The sequence below is a fragment of the Poecile atricapillus genome, chromosome 16, assembly GCF_030490865.1.
Source record: "Poecile atricapillus isolate bPoeAtr1 chromosome 16, bPoeAtr1.hap1, whole genome shotgun sequence".
Classification (NCBI taxonomy): domain Eukaryota; kingdom Metazoa; phylum Chordata; class Aves; order Passeriformes; family Paridae; genus Poecile; species Poecile atricapillus.
Window position 1 is genome coordinate 12,001,589 of NC_081264.1, and position 18,529 is coordinate 12,020,117.

Consider the following 18,529-nt stretch of genomic DNA (forward strand, 5'->3'; position numbering starts at 1 on the left):
GGAGGGACGGCAGATGTAGAAAAGGCGGATTTTATTGTGGCGGGGCGGTACATAAATACACACAGGGCACCGCGGCCGGCAGCATCCTCAGCGCCGTGTGTCCGGCCGCACAGCCGGGCCGGGCTGGAAGGTGGAAAGGGAAGAGGCTGCTCGCAGCCCGGGGGTGTTGGGCGTGAGGCCGGGCCGGGAAGGGCGGAACGAGAGCGATCAGTGCAGCTGAGTCCCGGCATGGGAACCGCGGCGGGATGAGCGCGGGGCAGTGTCCAGCACTGGCACCCAGCACCGGGGAGGGACGGACGGATGGATGGATGGATGGATGGATGGATGGAGGGGGCCCCTTGTCTGTATACAGATCGGTACAAAATGCTAACGTGTACGGGGGATACAACATGAAGCCGGGATAGGGCTGCGGCAGGGCCCTGGCAGTCAGCAGGGCTGCCCCGAGCAGATAACAGCAGCCGCACGTCTCAGTCCTTCTCCTCTGCTGTCCTTCAAAGCCCCGGCCTGGGGGATCATTCCTCCTCGGGCAGTGTCTGCAGCAGCAAAGGGCTGCCGTAGTGAGTTGTGTAAACATAGGAAATGCCGTTGGATCAGTTCTACGGGATGGGGTTCAGGTTAATTATGACAGCACGACCCCGTTCCAGGCTGGCCTGATGGCTTTTGGGATACTATTGCTACAAGAGAATGGCCGCCCTTGCCTGTAAAGAACGTGGCAGCTGCTTTTACATGGATGGCAACTGAAGCTGGGGCTGCTGGAACTGGAGAGGAGCAAACTTCGTCACTTGTGACAGACACCTGTTGTGTCAGATGCTGAGCCTGGAAGGAAGCCAGGAATGGCAGAGAGAACCCTCTGTGTGGAGGTAAAGGGAGACGATAGGGGAGCGTGGAGGACACAGGCATCCCCCTCATCTGAAGGAGTTGGAGGAGGGTGTACAGCTGAAGAAGTCCTGGCTGATCTGGCGTGGGTAGCCCTCCAGCACTTTCACCTGGACTGGATCAAACTTCCAATAATCTCGGCCTCTCAGGAAATAGGCAAAACCTGTGGGTGAGAGAGGAAGGTTTAGAAGAGACAGCACTCAGGTGGCTCAGAGCTCTTTGCCAGCATTTTGTTCAGCTGCCACTCTGCAATACATGCAGTACTGAAAGAGATCTGGAAAAGGCAGGAGATTTTACTTGAACCCAGGCTTGTGCCATTCACTTTTCTTTCACACTGTTTTAGTTTCGGTAAAAAATCTAGTTTTACTTTTTGGACTGTAAACAGGATGGATTTATTTTATTTTCCTGGTGGGTTTAAATATGCTGTACACTTGTAGTGACCCAGCCCTGTGAGGGCAGACGATGTCTAGGACAGGGACAGGCAACTTGTGAAAACCTGCTCAGAGCATCTGTTACTTTGGGCAAGCTGCCCTGGAATTTCTGGAAGCAGTGGGGAGTTGTTTCCTTTCATCCTTAGGGAGGAAAGAGGCGCTCACCACACCTGTCCTCCCAAGCACCCTGGCTGTCCCCAGTGTTTCTGTGGCACTGCCATACTGTTTCCAGCACGGGGCACACTGGGGAGGACTGGTCAGTACCAAAAGCAGCCTGTTCTTTGTTCAGCTCCCTGGGTTGAAGTGTGGGCACTGTTTCTGTTGTCTTCTCATCACTTCCTTTGGCAGAAGCAATAAGAGGTGGGCAGGACTCTGTGACCATTCCCTGGTCAGACATTTGACTTCTCCCTATCGTACACTTACATAGCAGTTGCTACAATTAACGAGAATGAAACTTCTCAATTCTCTTCCCCACTGGAGGGAACTGCCCCTCTACACTGTATGGGATGTGTTATGGCTGGGAAATGTCCACTGCTACCACGTGTCTAAATGTGCCCTTGCAGCTGGGCAGTGCTGTCAGGCAGAGCAGGCCATGCCCCATGCACTGACCGAGCTCATCCTGAAAAGCAGCGTCGATCTCCGGCGGGACGCCGCGCCAGTCGGCCATAGCCCGGGGGTAGATGTTGTCCACCTGGCGCCTGTGGGGGTTGAAGCGCCAGTAGTTGCCTCCACTGAAGATGTAGATCTTGTTCTTCTCAGCCCCCCACACCAGAGCTGCCTGCACAGGGGATGCAGGGAGGCCCAGCTCCACCACTGGGGTGGGACCAGATACCCGTCTCTCACCATCATAAATCCAGTATTGAGAATCTATTGAAGAGAAAGAAAAGGGAAACAAGGGGTCAGAGACTCTGATAATTTGGCAGTGAACTGTGCAACTGGGGCTGGGGCCTTGGCAGAGCTCCCGTGGGAAGCTGTGCCTGAGAGGCAAAACCACCACCGAGTGTAATGGACACTGCCACTGTTGTGTGTCCAAAATGCTGTCAATGCATTGACATCCCACCTCAGTCCAGCCTGGTGGGTGTTAGGGGACAGGAAGGTCCATTTTAGCAGCATTTTTTCTCTGTTTCTGGAAGTTATAAAGGACTTGGCTGGAGGAAGCAGCCTCTGCCCTGTGACCTCAGCACTTTGAAATCATGTGGGCATGCACAGACACAAAGAGTGGCTGGAAAGAAGCAATCTGCAGAAACCAGGCAGAATTTGCCAAGTTGAAATAGAGACTGGAAGCGTAGTTCCAGATTAGATTAAAATGGGAATCTCTGTAATTAGCCTACGGCGTGTAATACTTTCCCCTTATCTCATTTTAACTCACGGTAGGAGCCTGCCAATTTGAGCACTGTAAGTTTTTGTGTGCAGGTCAGGTGCTCAGAAATGTGTTTATGCAGGAGCTCTGCCTGCAGAGCCACTGGTGTGATTTTGGTACTCGGTCTCATGGAGTGCAGACAGGGCGTGCACACCCACAATGAGTTCCCATGTCATTCTGCATCCCTCCTATTAAACCTACACTTGGGAAGAGCATTACAGAAAACAGTGGAGCTGAATTGGGGTTTGTTGCTGGCTTTGAACCCCAGAGATGGCCAGAAGCTGGTTTTGTTTTTGATCTTTCTGGGTGCTGGAGGTTGCCTGGCTCTTGCACCCAGGCTTTTTGTATGCTCATAAAGTCATGGGCTACTAGGGAAGTTCCACATCCAGGTCTCTGAGGAGCAGAGAAAATGCTGTCCCCACCCTAAGCAGGGCCCTGGGGACACAGGCACAACCAGGGGAGCTGCTGTGGGCCACTTCTGGCACAGAGAGCTGGAGAGATGGAGCAAATGTTTCCCTTGTCTCCTCTGCCAGGGCAGAGGCTCATTACAAATGTTTGTGCTCCAGGGAAGGAGAATGGGATATTGTGGCTGCATTTAAAACAAAAGTGACCCCTCATTCTCTCTTCTGTCCTCAATACCTGATGAAAAGTTTAAATAGATAAGGAAACAAATAACAAGAATTACTGCATTGCTGAGGATTTCCAGGAGATTTACTCTCTCGGGAACCTGCCAGGTCCTGACTACCCCTAAGTAATTGAGATTCATTTCTGAGCCATCTGATCACAGTCCAGCTCTTACCTTGGAAGAACCAGATGTTGCCCAGAGGGTCCTCAAAGGTGGCATCGACAGAGCTGGGGATGCCCTGCCAGTGGCGAGAGGCCAGAGCTGGGTAGCCATCCTGCAGCTTTCCAGCCCGGAGCCGCCACACGTAGCGGGACCTGAAGAAGAACAGCTCCCCTCGGATGGTGGCTGCAGCATCGAAGGCTGTGTGGCAGGCGTCGGGCTGCACAGCCTGCCAAAGCACAGCGGGTCAGGGCTGCCAGCCAGGCTGGGCTCAGCCCAGGGCAAGGCCCTGTGTCCAGGCAGCTGCCCAGGGATCCCCTCCCAGCCGTGGGCTCTGGACCTGGGCTCAGCAGCGTTGGTGGAGGAGGCAGACACTGACTCAGGCTGCTGCCAGCCTCCTGGGGAGTGTCAGGGAAGGGCACAGACCGGCCACTCACTCACCTCCACGTTGGTGATCTCATTTGTTTCGAGGTCTGGCTGGGGCAGCTCTGCTGGCTGAGTTGGGGTTGGGTCAGGGTCCGGTGAGGGTTTGCCATACAGGTACTGGATACCTTGCTTGTCATCCTCACTCAGGCTGAGGGGGTAGCGGAAGATGTAGAAAGGAGACATCAGGGACTTGGAGACAGCCGTGTGCTGCAGGCCCAGGACGTGGCCAAACTCATGAGCAGCCACTTGCAGAAGGTCAGTGCCTGCAAAGGGAAAAGATGGAAGATACTTTTGTCTACTCACATGCTTGGGCCTCCTGGGCCTGTTCCTACCAGTTACCAGACACTGACGTGTGTTGGAGGAGTCCAAAAAGAGGAAAGAGAAATCTACCTCCAGCTATGTTGTTCCCAGGCATCTCCTGTGTAGCTCCAAAATCTGTTTTTGGGTTTTTTTTTCAAGGAGTCAGAGTGTGTAATAAAGAGGTTCACTGGTTCAGAAGCACCATGAGTCAGTTCATACACTTGGGTGTTAACCTGGACATATTGGTATTTTGCAATTCTGTTGTCAGAGGCTCTTGCCACTGGCTACCAGCAAGAAAAGGATTTTCTTCTGGAAAGGAGAAATTTGCATAAAGAAGAAAGCCTAGACCAGATGTGTAGGAGGTGGGGTGGCAAGGTTGGTGTTTGTCCACCCAGTCTTGGAGCAGTTGTTGGCTAGGGCTGAAGTTTAGCCAGTCCCAGTTAGATCACATCCACTGTGGAAGATACTGGTGTTGGTGAGAGAACTCTGGGACTAACACTTGCCAAAGGCTGTTGTCACACAGACAGCAGAGGGAGCTCATTTATTGCTTGTCTGGGGACTCTGTCAAGAAGGTGTCAGTCAGAAATAAACCCATAAAATATTATCTAATGTCAAGGCCTGAGACTTCTTCACCAGGCTTAAACAGATTTATGGGAGACCATGTTTTAGGCATACATGACCTTGGAGCATCTACAAAAGGAGAGGGGGAAAAGGGGATTTCAGTACACAAACTTGTATTATTTGGCAGGTTTTGTTTAGCTTCCAATGGGCCCTTTTTAAAGGTGGTAAATTTTACTATGAGTGGAGGCTGTTTGTTGACAAGTCCCAGCATATTCATTCACTTGCCTTCAGCCAGAAATCCTCCAAGCTGCAGCCCAAGTGATGAGAACAGCAGGGATGTGAGTCAGCCAGCCTTGATGCTCCAAGCAGGATTTCCAGGGGAGCAGGTCACTTTTCAGCACCAGGAGCAGGGAGAACAGAGTGGGGAGGAAGGCCTGGGAAGGGTGGAGGGGAAGGTGAACCCCAGCCTTCCCCCACTGGCCAGCTTTACCTGGAAGCGATGAATTTCCACCACACTGACCTGATTAAATCAACACATCTAGGTCAGCTGAGAGAGTTGGATTTCTATGCCAATGATTTATTACAAACTTTCAGACACTTCTGTTTAGCTTGGCAGGCTTCTCACTTGCTGCTTTCCAGTGTTGGCAGACGAGCTGTGCTGTCAGATTCTCCAGGGGAGGTGCACAACAGCAGGGCTGGAGGAGCCGTGCTGGGCAGCATCCCTGTGTCCCTCATGGATGGTCCTCTCCATGGGGCCCTGCTGCCTGCACAGCTCTGGAGTGACCCCAGGGCACACTTGTGCTCTCCCATCAGTAAAATGAGGTTAAAGATTTCCCTGTCTCACTGAGAGCTGAGTCAAGGATTTATCCATGTTTATATCGTAAAGCTCTTTTCAACATATTAAATGGCAATTAGCTCCAAAGAGCTTTTACAAGTTACTTATGGATGATATGGGGGGAGGGGGAATACCATGGAATAGAGCTGGATTCTGATGGGAACTGGGGTCCATTTTCAGCTCCTGGTTTGCCCCCAACACGGTTTTATGGGAGAATGCAGGAAGTTCTTCAAGAACACAGGCAACTCCAACAGAGGGCAAAAACCAACAGAGTCCAGCCCTCCCCAGGGAGCAGGAACACTTCTGCAAAGGGGTCCTGAGCTCTGTGATTCTTGTTTTGGGTCAGCATGAGCAGGGTTGGAGACACAGCAGTGCTGTACCCCATGCAGTCAAACTGGCCTACAGCTGACACTGGCTTTGAGGGAGCCCAGTGACACAGCCAATGTTTTTGGGAATCCCCAGAGAGACCTGGGGTTAACTTGGACTTTGTGATTATTTCTTTGTAGATAAACTGGGAAGGAGGAGGAGGAGCTGACCTGGGTTAATTTTGGTGAGTCTTCCAGAAACTGATGCTGTGGGCACTGCTCCAGATGGTCCCAGGCAGCACAGCAGTATCTCATGAGATACTGTGACACCAGACCCTGAGTACCCAAGCAAAGAGCTACCAGCTTGGATCTATTATTAGCAAAAATTTTAAAAAGAGTCTTGACTGGATGTGGTGTTGTTTATGGTCAGAGCATTCCCAGGCCACGGGGACAGAGCTGGAGCCTGGGTGGTTTCCCTTTATGGACTTGTTTGAGGGCTGATGGTGAACAATGCATGCAGGGACTGGGACTGAGACGGTTCTTTGGCAGACACCGGTGTCACGTGGAGCTTGAGCCTCAGTTCTCCTTCATCCTTTCCTCGTTTCATTTCTAAGGACTCCTGCCAATGCCAGGTGCCATTCCCAAGTGGCAGGGCACGTGGCTGGGCAGAAGAGCCATCTCTTGCTCCCCCCACACAGGAGAAATCCATGGGGAAGCCGGATCCTGCTGCTGGACACCAGCTCTGCTGTGGCTGAAAGATAAAAAGACCTGAATGCTATCAGCAGGCTTCCAAGTGCTGGGAGAAGCCAATGCTCACCACAAAAATAGTTGTTGCCTCTCAGTTTTACAGGGTCCCTGTTCACACCCCAGGGAATCATTTCCAAGTTCACTGACAAACATCCTGGAGCACCCACAGCTCCCCTTGATACAGTTCCGTACCCAGGTTGTTCCCAATCGTCCAGGTCTCGTCGTAGTCAAAGTGAACGTCTCCTTCCCGGTGTGTCTTGGGGAAGAAGGCGTGTGCCAGGATCCCTCCAGGCCCATCGAAAGGCAGGTTGTCTCCATGCCAGTACCTGGGGGGAAAACACATTGCACCTCAGACAAAGGGCTGTGCAGCTCCAGCATCACATAGCCAAAGGTGGCAGCCACTGAGAGGGAACAGCAGCTCTCATTCCCATCCTAAGTTCATCCCACTGGTCAGATCAACTGCTCAGAGCTGTTCCAGTTGCCACAAGCCAAATTCTGCATCAGAGCCCTCAGGAAGCAGTTTGATCACACCAAGCACTGAGGAAGCAGATCTCAGCCACACCAAGCCCTCCCAAGAGGAGTTTGTTTGTTTTCTCAGGGATGTTTCTCCCCTTCCCTTCTTCAGCTTCCAGCCCAGAGCTGACTATGGAGCCTAAAGAATTAAGGAGGTGACTGCCTGAGCCAAGACTGAGTTGATATTACTCAATAATGATGGTGGGGGGCTGCAGAGGGGCAGCTGGCAGCAAAGCCAGCCAAACTCTCAGGTCCTCACTCAAGCCAAGCTGCTGATGAGTAATGAAGGAAACCCATGAGAGATGTGGCCACTTGAGAGAGCTGAGGGAGGCAAACACACAGCATGCAAATCACATCACTGCTTGGACAGTCTCCACTGCCCTCATTAGCTCTGTGCAAACACGCAGCTCAGGGAAGTCTTTACCCCAGTGCGTGTTTTGCCAAAAGGGAATTTCAGGCCAGGAGCCAAGATTCACTTCACCAAGAAACTATATTTGTCTTTGGGCAGACAGTTACATCGTTCAGTCAAGGGACAGGATGGAGGACCTGAAGATGGAAAGTCAAAACAAATGCTTAAGAAAACAGCCTGTGGGCAGAGAAACGTAAATGTACCAGGAAAATGAATGAATGATCAGTAACGGTGCTGTGCACAGCCAGTGTGGAACAGCTGCACTCACACCAAGCAGCCCACGACTGACAGAACTAAAATGATCCCAGTGTCTGAAAGCAGAAATATGAGCCTCCATTTAAGTGCCCAAGTTGTGTGCTGGCAGCTCTCTGCTCTGGTTCCAGCCCTGCTCACCTTGTGAAATCGATGACGATGTCAGCCCGTCCCTCCTGCACCTCGGTGAAGGTCAGCGGGGTCACATCGCTCCAGACTTTCAAAGCTTCCTCAATGGTCCTTCTCACTTTAGCTTTTACAAGTTGCCATGGGAACCTGATAATTCTGGAAGGCAACAGACACCAGGGGAGGAGAGGGTCAGCTGCTCTCCCATGAACAGGGCTGACACCAGTTCCACAGTCAGCATCACCAGAGCCACCACCCTCAGCACCAGAACATCTCCCATCCGTACATGCCCTGCTCCAGCACCTTCTACCAAGCAACATGTGCAGCAGAGAAATCCCACCAGTGTTGAAATCCTCTGGCTGGTGTGCCAGAGTTGAGTTCCCTGGATAGATTCTCTGTTGTTCTGAAGTGCCACAGCACTCCCCAGGTCTATCCCCTGGAAGGCCACCACCACAAAGATTCCTGAGAGCAGTGTGATGTGGTTTCTTCTCCTCAATCTCTGCATTTTTTGCCCCTGGAAACTTGGGTTCACTCATCAGTTGAGCAGTCTGAAAGGTCTGCCACACAGAGGGAGGTTTCTTTCCTTTCCACTGACAGTGTTGCTCTATGTAAATCTCTGCTGTGTTTCTTTCTTTAACACTATTGACTGAAAAGAAATGAAAGGAAGAAGCCTTCCTGTTGTCTACAGCTTCCTGATGGTGTGAGGAGCTGTCTCCTGTATTGGATTAAGCAAAAGATGATTTACATTCTGTCAAGGTCCATATGACTGTGCTCACTTCTCCACTCATACCCCTGAGGGCAGCTGGGGAGGCAGCACAGCCCTCCCAGCGATTGAGTAGATTCACCACTGAGAACGTGTGGGCTGATTTGGGCAAAACTTTACACTGAAGTGCTGTTTATGGGACCATCAACAACAGCTGAATAAAAAGATCTTTTTAAAATAAGCTGTGAGGCGATCCCCGCGCGGGGTGGCTGAAGGGGCAGAGGCAGCGGTGGAGGCTCAGGCCAGCCCGTGTGAGGGCAGTGAGTGCAGGCTGGCAGAGCAGAGGCTGAGCACAGCGTGCTGCCCAGGCTGGAGGGAGCTGTGGATGTGCAGTGTGCTCCTCAGGGGATGTGCAGGTGCTGGGCACAGGCCCAGCGTGGTTCCTGCTGCCCTGGAGCTCTCAGGGTCACAGCTCCGGGGAGCATCACACACCGAGCATTCATGGAGGGAAAAGCAAATCAGCCTGAGCTCCATTCCAGGCCTCCCTTACTTGTAGGTGAGATTGGTTTTGTCCCAGCGGCCCCCGGAGAGGACGAAGCGTTTCTGGCGGTTGCGGCCGCTCTGGCCGTCGGGCAGCAGGGGCAGGTCGGGCACGCCGCAGCGAGGGGGGTTCCAGGCAGCCGCAGGGAAGCCCTTGGCAGGCACACCCGTGCCCACAGCCAGCCACGGAGCCTGCTCCTTCCAGGTGTGCTGCTTTCGAGACACGTCCTGAAAGGCAAAAGCAAAACCACGACTCTGGTGTCCGTGAAGATGCTTCCTGCTGCAGAGTGGCACAGCCACAAACCACTGGCTGCTTCCCCAGCTCCAGCTCTGCCCACGGCTCTTCCTCCCTGGGGGGGCACAACCTGCCCCCCAAAAATGTGCTGTGTTCCTGCTGCTCTGAGGCTGCCTCACACCTGGGAGGGAGGCACTGTGTCAAGCCATGGCACCCACTAAGCACTGGGCTATTTTTGGGCCATGTTTCCTTGGCAGCTGGCCGGCAGGAAATACTTTTGCAGGCTGTGGATGAGAACCAGACCCTTCAAGTATAAAACAAATCACTAGGGAATAAATTCTCCCCCTTTGCCCTACATCCTTTATTCCCTCCTGGCTCGGGAGAGGTGACATTAATGGGAGGAAGTCTTTAGTCCCCAGCACGCAGTTGTGTTCCCTGTTGTCACTTCCGTGGTGTCCTCTTGCTGTCCTGGCACGGTGGGCAGGTGTCAGCATGGCCAGGGGACATGGCAGAGCAGGACACAGGGATGTGGGGGTGACAGCCAGCCCATGGGGCAGAGAGCAGCAGGGACTGTCCCTGCAGAGCAGGACACAGGGATGTGGGGGTGACAGCCAGCCCATGGGGCAGAGAGCAGCAGGGACTGTCCCTGCAGAGCAGGACACAGGGATGTGGCGGTGACAGCCAGCCCATGGGGCAGAGAGCAGCAGGGACTGTCCCTCAGCCCCCATCGCTGCCTGAGGAAGGACAGCACCATATCCCCTTGTCTCACTGTACCTGTGATTCTGCTCGGGATAAGATCTCCTGGGCTCTCCCACAATTAGTTGGAAAATCAAGGTTTCTCTTGCCAACATTAATTAACGCTAATTAGCTGACTTTCACTGCTTTCCCACGTGACAGCAGGACTATATTGCCACCATGAAACACAACCCAGGTGTCATCTCCATCCTGCTGTGAGGTGTGTGGGGTGAGAGGTGCTCAGTCCATGTCACTGTGCTGCAGAGGGCCAAACACAGATTTTTTTTTTTTTTTTTTTTTTTTGCCTGATTTTATGCAGCAAATGTAAAGGTGTTTGCAGTGGTGGATCTCTACCAGGACAGGCTCTGTCCTACAGGGATAGAGAGGGAGGATCTGGGCTTTAGGCAGGCTCTTTCCTCCCCTGCAAAGAGCTGCCTTCTTCCAGGCCAGCTTTCCTGGCTGCCCTGCCAGGGACACAAAGGTCAGGATGGCCCAGTGCCAGAGCTGCCATGATGCCGTGTAATCCGCATGCTGCCACCACTCTGCTGCCCACAATGGGCCCATTCATGCGGGCTGGAATGAAGTGTGAAGGCCCTGGCGTGAATTCCACCGCTGAGCTCCGGCCCTGCACTGGCCTCTGGGCGAGGCACAGAGGGACAGGGGAGCCAGGGAGTGCACACAAGGTGCACTTTGGGTGTCCATGCATCACTTCAGGCTTTTTATCTGTCTGTCACTGCTCTAGCCTGCTGTCCCCAGACAGACAGACAGACAGACAGACAGACAGACATCCTTGGTGGCCTGGCACCTGCCTTAGAAGCATTGATGCAGTCCTGGTGTCCCAGTGCACTTTCACACACCACAGGAACTGCACTGGCAACACATGGTGAGAGGGAAAGTCTTTTTCACATCCTGAACAGCAAAACCTGTCCAAGCCAGCAGCCACCCACTGAGCATCCATTCAGAGCTTTAGGAGGAGGAGGAGCACTGTCCCAGAGGAGCCTGCACAGGGCTGCTCCTGCCGAGCACTGGAGCCCTGCCAGGCTGGAGATACCTGTTTCTCTAAGAGCAGCTCTCTGAGAGCCACCTGGCACCCTGGCTGGGCTGGCAGTGACTGCCTGCGATGGGCAGCTGGCAGGAGAAGCTGACAAAGTTCATGTTCTGGCCAACATCTTGCTCTCAGTCTGATGACACCCAGGCACGTGATGGCAGCTGTGTCACCAAGCACAGCCTGGAGGGGTGCTCAGCCCCTCGCTCCTGGGTGCACTCGGGAGCACCCACTGCCAGGTCCTGACAGCTGAGGACTTGGGGTGATGAATGCATCTGGTTTTCCAAGGCCAGGAAGTGCAGGAAGTAGGAGCATTGGGAAACCCTCAAGAATTGCTCAGGTAGGTGAGTGGGCTGAGGCTGACCCAGATTTTTTATCCTTTACCCTTGTTTTTCTGTCTTGATGATGCTCTGCACATTCCCCTCCTGGGAAGGGCAGCTGCCTGACAGGCTGGGGCCACTGGCATAAACTGGAGATTACCACTCTCCTCTGCCCAGGAGCAGAGAGAGGAGAAGCTTGCCCTGAGGAATCCCATGTTCAGAGGCACACCAGAGGCAGCTTCTCCCTCCCCTCTTCGGTTAGACCAAGGCCTGTGTTACAAATCCCAGCTTTCTAAACCCCACTGTGCAATACCAGGACCCTCCCTGCTCCTCCTGCCCTTTGCAGACCAGGTCCTGGAAGGGCCCTGTGGTCCTGTGAGTGGCTCTGGGTGTGGCAGGAGGCAGGACCTGCCCTGCTGCCCTGCGTGTGCCCCAGACAAACAGCAGCTCTCTCCCTGTCGTCACTGCACCGACTGCAGGACCATGGCAGGAAGGGCTGGAAAATGCCACTGCAGGCACAGCCGGCGAGGGGAAATGTGACAGGCACAAAGCACTTGCCAAACATTGTCTCAGGGGACACCCAGGCTGGAGATCTTGGTCTCCTTGGCTGGACACACCTTGCTGCAGGCACTTCCCAGGGATTAGATATCGCATCCGCTTGCTTGAGGTTGCATCTTTCCCAGGCGGTGCTGAGCCCAGCCTCTCGTGGGGAGAGCCTGCTTTGCTCCCTGAGCTGTGGTACCACACCCCACTGCCCTGCTCAGGGCTCACCAGGGCGCTGCTGCTGCTGCTGCTGCTGCTGCAGAGCTGCGAGGGGAGGGCAGGGAGGAGGGCACTGGCTGCTGGGTACCTATCAGGGCACCCCCACTTGTCCCATCCCACCAGCAGAGGGGAAGGGATTCCTGAACACAAAAGCAAAGGAAAATCCCTGCGACGCAGGACAGGGTTTGTCCCATCAGAGTGCAAAGCAGATCTGAGGCTCTGGCTGAGTGTGTGCAGCCACCTGCACTGCCCCTCCCTGTGTAACCCAGAGCTGGGGCAGCTGCTGGGGGTGGGAACAGCTGGCTTGTAGTCAAGGAAGAGCCCAGGGCTTTGCAATAGAGGCTGGTCAGTAAATGTGAATATAGCACAAGCACAGAGAGGATTCCAGGCCTGAAACCAAGGGCTGAGGGCAGTGAGGACAGCAGAGGAGCAAAGCTGTACACAAAGGGCTGTGCTGCAGGCTGGTCACAGCTCCTCACAAAGAAAGTGCCTCTTCCTGCAGCCTTGTGACTGAAAGGCTGAGGGGGAGCAGGAGGGAATGGACAGATCCCATGGGACAGCAGAAACCACAGCAGAGGTACAGGCTGCCCACTCAGTTCCTCAAAGCTTTATCAGCCTTCAAGTGCTGTGATTCAACAGCCATCACCTCTGGCTCTGCTGGAGCCAGATGAACACCAGCCAAGCTTCCCAGGAAGTGTTCCAGCCATCCCCAGGAGCCAGGAGCATCTTTAACCTCACGGTGTTGGGCAGCACTCGCCCTGCAGAGCTCCTGGGAGGAGCAGCAGCACAGCCACAGCGTTCTATCAGCAACACCACATCTAAACCAGCAAAGTGGGGCTGGTGCCTGGTGCTGACAAACCCACAGCTCTCCTCTGCCTGGGCCCGTCCTCCTCTGCCTGCCCTGAACTTCCACTTGTGTCCTCTGTTGTGTACCTAATTACCTGGGCTCCTGCCTGCTTCTGTGGCATGGACATGAAAGGAGACCCCTCTCCCTGTCAGACAGGAGCGACTGGACAAGTTACAGCCTGAATCCCATCACTCTTGGATGCTGCCCCTGTCACTGGGGCTGTTTCCTCTTAAGTTGGGGAATGAGCTCATAACTCTGTCTCCATTTCCCTGTCCCTTCTGCTCCTGCTTTTCCATTGCTTCTGTTTCTGCTTTCTCTGTTTGTTACTCAGAGTGTTTGCCCTGCTGTTTGCTGTCTCTGTGGCTGGCAGCATTATCCTCCTCCTACCTACGAGCCTGCACCTCAGAGCACTCCTGCCCTTATTTCAGTGGGGAAGGACAGCAGGGATGCTTTCTCTTGCAGTTCTCACGCAAGACAGTTCTCTCACCCCATTTTTGTCCACGGTGGGGTGGCTCTGCACCCCCTGAACAGCAATGTTCCTGTCTGAGATCAGCACTTCTCCTGCTGCATAGACAGATTTTTGTCCAGCCTGCCTCTCTGCCCAGCATGGACTTGCAGGGGTTGGATCTGAAATTGCAGCTACAGCTGATGGTAATGGTAAAACTGGAACCAGCTTCATTCTAGCCAGGTTGCGTTCCAGGAGCAGGCTGGGCTCGGAAGGTGCTGATGCTGCAGGTGAAATTTCATGGCAGAAACAGGAGTGTGGTGTGGTCTAACCCTGAGCTAGACGTGCACTGTTAGTGGAAGCAATGCCTGGGCAAAACCACCAGATTTATTGACCCTGCCTCCCCCAGGACAAGGCAGAGTCTCCCAACCCCTCTATGAATCCTTTGCTCACACAAAACATTTCTGCTCCAGGACTGGCCCCTCCACGCTGGGCTGCAGCCGAGTCCCGCTGCAGACAGGGCACAAAGGCTGAGGCCAAACAGGAGATGCTGCAGTGCCTGGCCCTGCACACACAGTTGGATTTTCCTCTCCACTCACTTCCCTCACCCCCTGGCACCATCCAGCACTACCTCCCGGGGCCTGACACTTTGTTTCCGGATTACTTGGTGGTAGTTGTTGTTGGCAGCAAAAAAAGGAAAATGTTTATTTTCCCTAAGCAACGTGGAACATGAAACATTACGGACTGCAAATGTTTATGCCCACAGACAGAATGAGGAGAACCAGGCTTTGGTGTAACAAGAGAAAGCAAACGAATAAACACTGCAGGACTATTTTTATTATCAGACATTTTAATTACGTGACAGTTTGTGAGACTATTCCATCAACAACACCACAACCAAGCTGCTGGTGTCACCCAAGCAACAGTTTGCCAGAAACAGGAGAACTTGCAGAGCAAACAGGCCCCAGGATGCTGACATAGCAAAAGGTTTCAAGAGCCCTTAATCTGATGACCTAGAATTCCCCTTGAAACGAAGAAACTGCTCAAGGATGTGGCACGCTCCTGGCAGGGGAGGAGGGGGTTGAGATGTTTTGTTCATTGTGCACTTACATCCAAGCTAAGGGGAGCCATTGGCTACCAGTGCCTCTCTCCTGCCCAAATCCACCGACAGGAGGAAGCCTGGTCACCTGCCTGTCCTTGCTGGAACTCCTCTATCTGCACCAGGATCTCAGTGAACATCTAAAAACATGTCTGTGGCCCTCAATGAACCCCTGAAGCACTCTGCTTTTCATTTTGCTGGCCAGCTATGTGCAGACTCGGCAATGCTTCCATTCACTTTAGGCTCAGCCATCCCCAGTGCAAGAACACCCACAAACCCTTCATTTACCTGTCCATGTAGTTGGGGTTAGTAGGAAAGAGCTACTTAATAGGAAAAAGTAGGATCAGCATCCCTGCAGGACAACTTTCCACCAAAAATTCTTTTCAAACAACCCCTACACAGTGCATTGCTTCTTCTGCAGAGCCCCTGGCACCAGTTACGGTGCCAGGGCAGGATAAGTGAGGGGGAAGCAAGTGCAACAACATAACCTGGAGAGGGGGATCCTCCCCAAACTGTTCCTGTCCTCTCTCCCTGCCCCATCTGCTCTGCCAGCTGCGCCCCCCAGCCCTGCCCCACTGCAGGGTGTGTGTGTGTGCTGCCTGTGGGAGCACAAACACAGCAAACCCGCTGGAGAATAACTACTTACATGTGTCTTGAGTCTCTCCCAGGGCAGAAGATAAACATGCCTAAAATTACCCCACCACTGACTGCAGGATTTAAATAGCCAAACCAAAGAGTGCAAATCAAACCCTTCCTGCGGGAGCTGCCTGAGCCCGGAGCGAGGCAGGCAGGGGAAGGCAGTGCCCCACGTCCAGAGGGGAACTGCTGTGTTCAGGGGGACCTGGACTGTGTGCAGGACCCCTGATGGGTTATGTTGGTGGCTGGGAGGGTGCTCAGCACTCCTGTAGGAAGGGAGACCTTCCCAGCAAATGCCCTGACTTTGATTTCCCAGGGGAGCCGAAAGCAAGGCAGGAATTCGGAGCCTGTGCGTGCACAGCCCCGAGGACTGCAGATCTTTTGTTCTCAAGTTTTACAGTGGACACCAGACACAGCCTTTATTCTGCTCTCAGTTTTCTCTTTCTTTCTTTCTTTAGGCATTAGTATAAAAGTAAAGGAGCTCTACAGGGTTTGCCTCAAAGAACACAAGTCCTTCTGCAACCCACCCTATAGCCTGGCTTTAAAATGAATCTTAGCCCTTGATTCCCTCCGCTCTCGGCTGCTGCAGTATTGGAGCTCCAACACTCCTGCACCTGGGCTGTCCTTGGCCACCCCACTCCTAGCACTGCTCGAGGAACTCCTGTGGTCTGTCACAGCTCGAGGAACTCCTCTGGTCTGTCACAGCTCGAGGAACTCCTCTGGTCTGTCTCATAGGACTGTGAACCTCTTTTCCCGGCTCAGCCCCTTGGCTCCTTTCTCATTCATCACCTGACAGCAAAAAGTGCCCAGACAGGAAATTAGCTGCTGTCAGACATTAGGGGAACATCCCTTTGTGCAGCAGGCTCGGAGTGGTCAGAGCAGGGAACACAGTGATGGCACAGCTCTCTGGGAGAGAGGGCACAGTGGCTGGGCCTCTGCCAGCCCTGCAGGGCCACCTCAGCTGTGCTGCACTCGCCGGTCCCCTGGCTGCCAGAGGGGCTGGGTGCACTGCTGCCAGCTAACATCCTGTAAAACCAGCTTCACCTCAGAGGCAGCAGAAAAACCTTCAGAAGCCTTGACACCAGATGAGGAACTGAAAAGAGCAGCTATTTGGGATGAACTGCTATTTGAAAGGATGGGAAATCATTTGTCCATTCCCAGCCCAACCAATGCAGCCACCATCCCTGCAAAGACTGAGTCAAACACATGAATCGGAACCCTCGAGCCCCACGTGGCTGATCAAACACAGGAGCACAAGGTGTTCCTGAACACAACATACCTGCAGGAGTATCACCTGCAGTTACTCCAGCCAAGAGGGAAGGATTAGCACTCAGTGGAGAGCTTTAGCCTAGGATGAAGAAGAAATCCCCTCTCTGTTGGCAGACTGCCAGCTGGGGGGACACTCTTCTGGAGCTGGATTTGATGGACCAGGAGTCTGAGCAGCCCTGGACCCCTGCATTAACTCGGTGCTCTTCAGCAGTTTGGTGCTTCCCACTCCAGGCCAACTGAGCTGATCTCCAGGAACCCCTGCAGTCGGTCAGCGGCTGTGAGCGCTGGCCAAAGGAGAGAGATGAACGGGGCCACGGCAGCTGGGCTGGGCTCAGATGGTGCCAAACCCTGGCTCTCCCTTCCCCCCGCATCCCACACAGGTCCTTGCTGGCAGCCAGACCAGGACCAGAGGCTGTGCAGGTTCCTCCAGGAGCAGCAGCTTCCCAGCTGGCCCAGGGCAGAGCTTGAGGCACCTGCCAGCCCTGCCCGTGTCCCGCAGGAACCAGCAGTGTCCAGTGGTGCGGGTGGGGCTCTGCCCTGGCACCACCTGCTGCTCACCGAGGGGACTCACCCGGCAGGGCAGTGTCATTCATTCCTGGAGAGCAGGGTGCCAGCACCGAGCGCCTGGCCCCACCTTCCTCAGAGGCAGCGCGGAGCCAAGCACGGTGACATTTCGTTTGGAGGAGTGCGAGCACTTTGGGGGCCAAGGCTGCTCTGTGCCAAGTCCCAGCCCACAGCAGATTTAGCAGCCAAGCCAGAAAGTACTCAGATGACAGAGCTGATAATAAAACCATCGACAGAACCTGAACTAATCCCCTTGGGCTGCTACTGGGCATTTGCTCTGTTATTATTTCATGGCACAGCAGCGAAGCGCACGTCTATAATAACCCAATTACACACGCACACATTCCCAGCACAAGGAGCTCTCTGTCCTCTCCCGTCCCCCAAATCCCTCGCACGCCGCTGCTCTTCCCTGGCAGGCGCAGACCCTGCAGCTCGCTCCCAGGTGCTGGGGTCGGGCAGGGATGTGAAGGGAGAGCGAGCCCTGCTGCTCCCCTGCTGCCCGCGCCTTTCACTCTTCCCTTTAGTCTCGTCTCCCGGTATCGCTTCTGGGACGGGCCAGCGCGGTGTGTTTGGGCAGCAGCGGGTGCTCTGCTGCCAGGAGAGCACGGGGGATGCCGTGTCCTCTCCGAAACTCTGCTTGTCCCGGTCCCCGTTCTCCCTCGGGAACACGGCTGTGAAAACTCCCCAACAAGCCAAGAGGAGCGGGAGCACCGGCAGGAGCGGCCGTCCCGTGCCGGCATCCGAGCGCGGCTCGGGGATGGATGGAGCAGAGGCAAAGCCGGCTCCTCCCGTTCGGATGTGCCGGGGAGACACCGCGCTCGGGCCAGCAGCGGAGAGCGGCGGGGACACGGAGGGAGGCAGCGGCGGGGACACGGAGGGAGGCAGCGGCAGTTCCCGACTCACCGGTTTGTGGCGGCGGGCGGGCGCGGCGGGGGCGCAGTGCAGCAGAGCTGCGGCCAGCAAGGCGGCAGCGGCGGGCAGCGGCGGGCGGGCCATGCCGGGCGGCGGAGCGGGCTCGGACATGGGGCACAGGAGGGGCGGGGGGGTCCTCGCTGAGCCTTTTATCCCCCCACCGTGGCCGCCTGCCCTCCTCCTCGCGCCTCCTCCCGCTCCTGCCTTTTGTTCTCGCCGAGCCGCGGCTGCACGGGCCGGGGGGACACGGCCCGGCGGCATCGCGGGAGGGGGGTCCCGGCTGCTCCGCCCCGCCAGCCCCCGGGGGCGGAGCGGGGCGGGACCCCCCTCCCACGCCTGCCCGGCCCCGGCCTCCCTGCGCCCGCTCCTGTCTGCCTTGGGGTGCCTTTAAACGGGAGCATTTAAAGGTGTCGTTCGCCTCTCCTGAATAAGGGTACCACGGGCTAAAAACCTCTCAGTGCCCGTGGAGATCGCTCCAGTCCCCACGGGGAG

General features: G+C 54.9%; 1 protein-coding gene across 1 annotated transcript; it reads right to left on the bottom strand.

The window, feature by feature from the left end:
• Nucleotides 1–17: 17 nt before the first annotated feature.
• MMP11 (matrix metallopeptidase 11) lies at nucleotides 18–18,315 on the bottom strand. The gene is made up of 8 exons (XM_058851889.1): nucleotides 18,029–18,315; nucleotides 9,179–9,396; nucleotides 7,941–8,084; nucleotides 6,818–6,951; nucleotides 3,893–4,140; nucleotides 3,467–3,680; nucleotides 1,917–2,174; nucleotides 18–1,039 (listed from the first exon to the last, which is right to left on the bottom strand). Exons 1-8 carry the CDS (start codon nucleotides 18,296–18,298, stop codon nucleotides 906–908), a joined length of 1,620 nt encoding a protein of 539 aa, XP_058707872.1. The 5' UTR covers nucleotides 18,299–18,315; the 3' UTR covers nucleotides 18–905.
• Between the last annotated feature and the right edge of the window lie 214 nt (nucleotides 18,316–18,529).

Excerpts from the sequence above, each read along its gene's own strand:
- MMP11 (XM_058851889.1), bottom strand. The coding sequence starts at position 18,298 with ATGCCGCCGGGCCGTGTCCCCCCGGCCCGTGCAGCCGCGGCTCGGCGA. Across the intron at positions 9,397-18,028 it reads CCGCCCGCCGCCACAAACCG|GACGTGTCTCGAAAGCAGCA; the intron begins GTGAGTCGGGAA and ends TTTGCCTTTCAG. Across the intron at positions 2,175-3,466 it reads CAACATCTGGTTCTTCCAAG|ATTCTCAATACTGGATTTAT; the intron begins GTAAGAGCTGGA and ends TCTCTTCAATAG.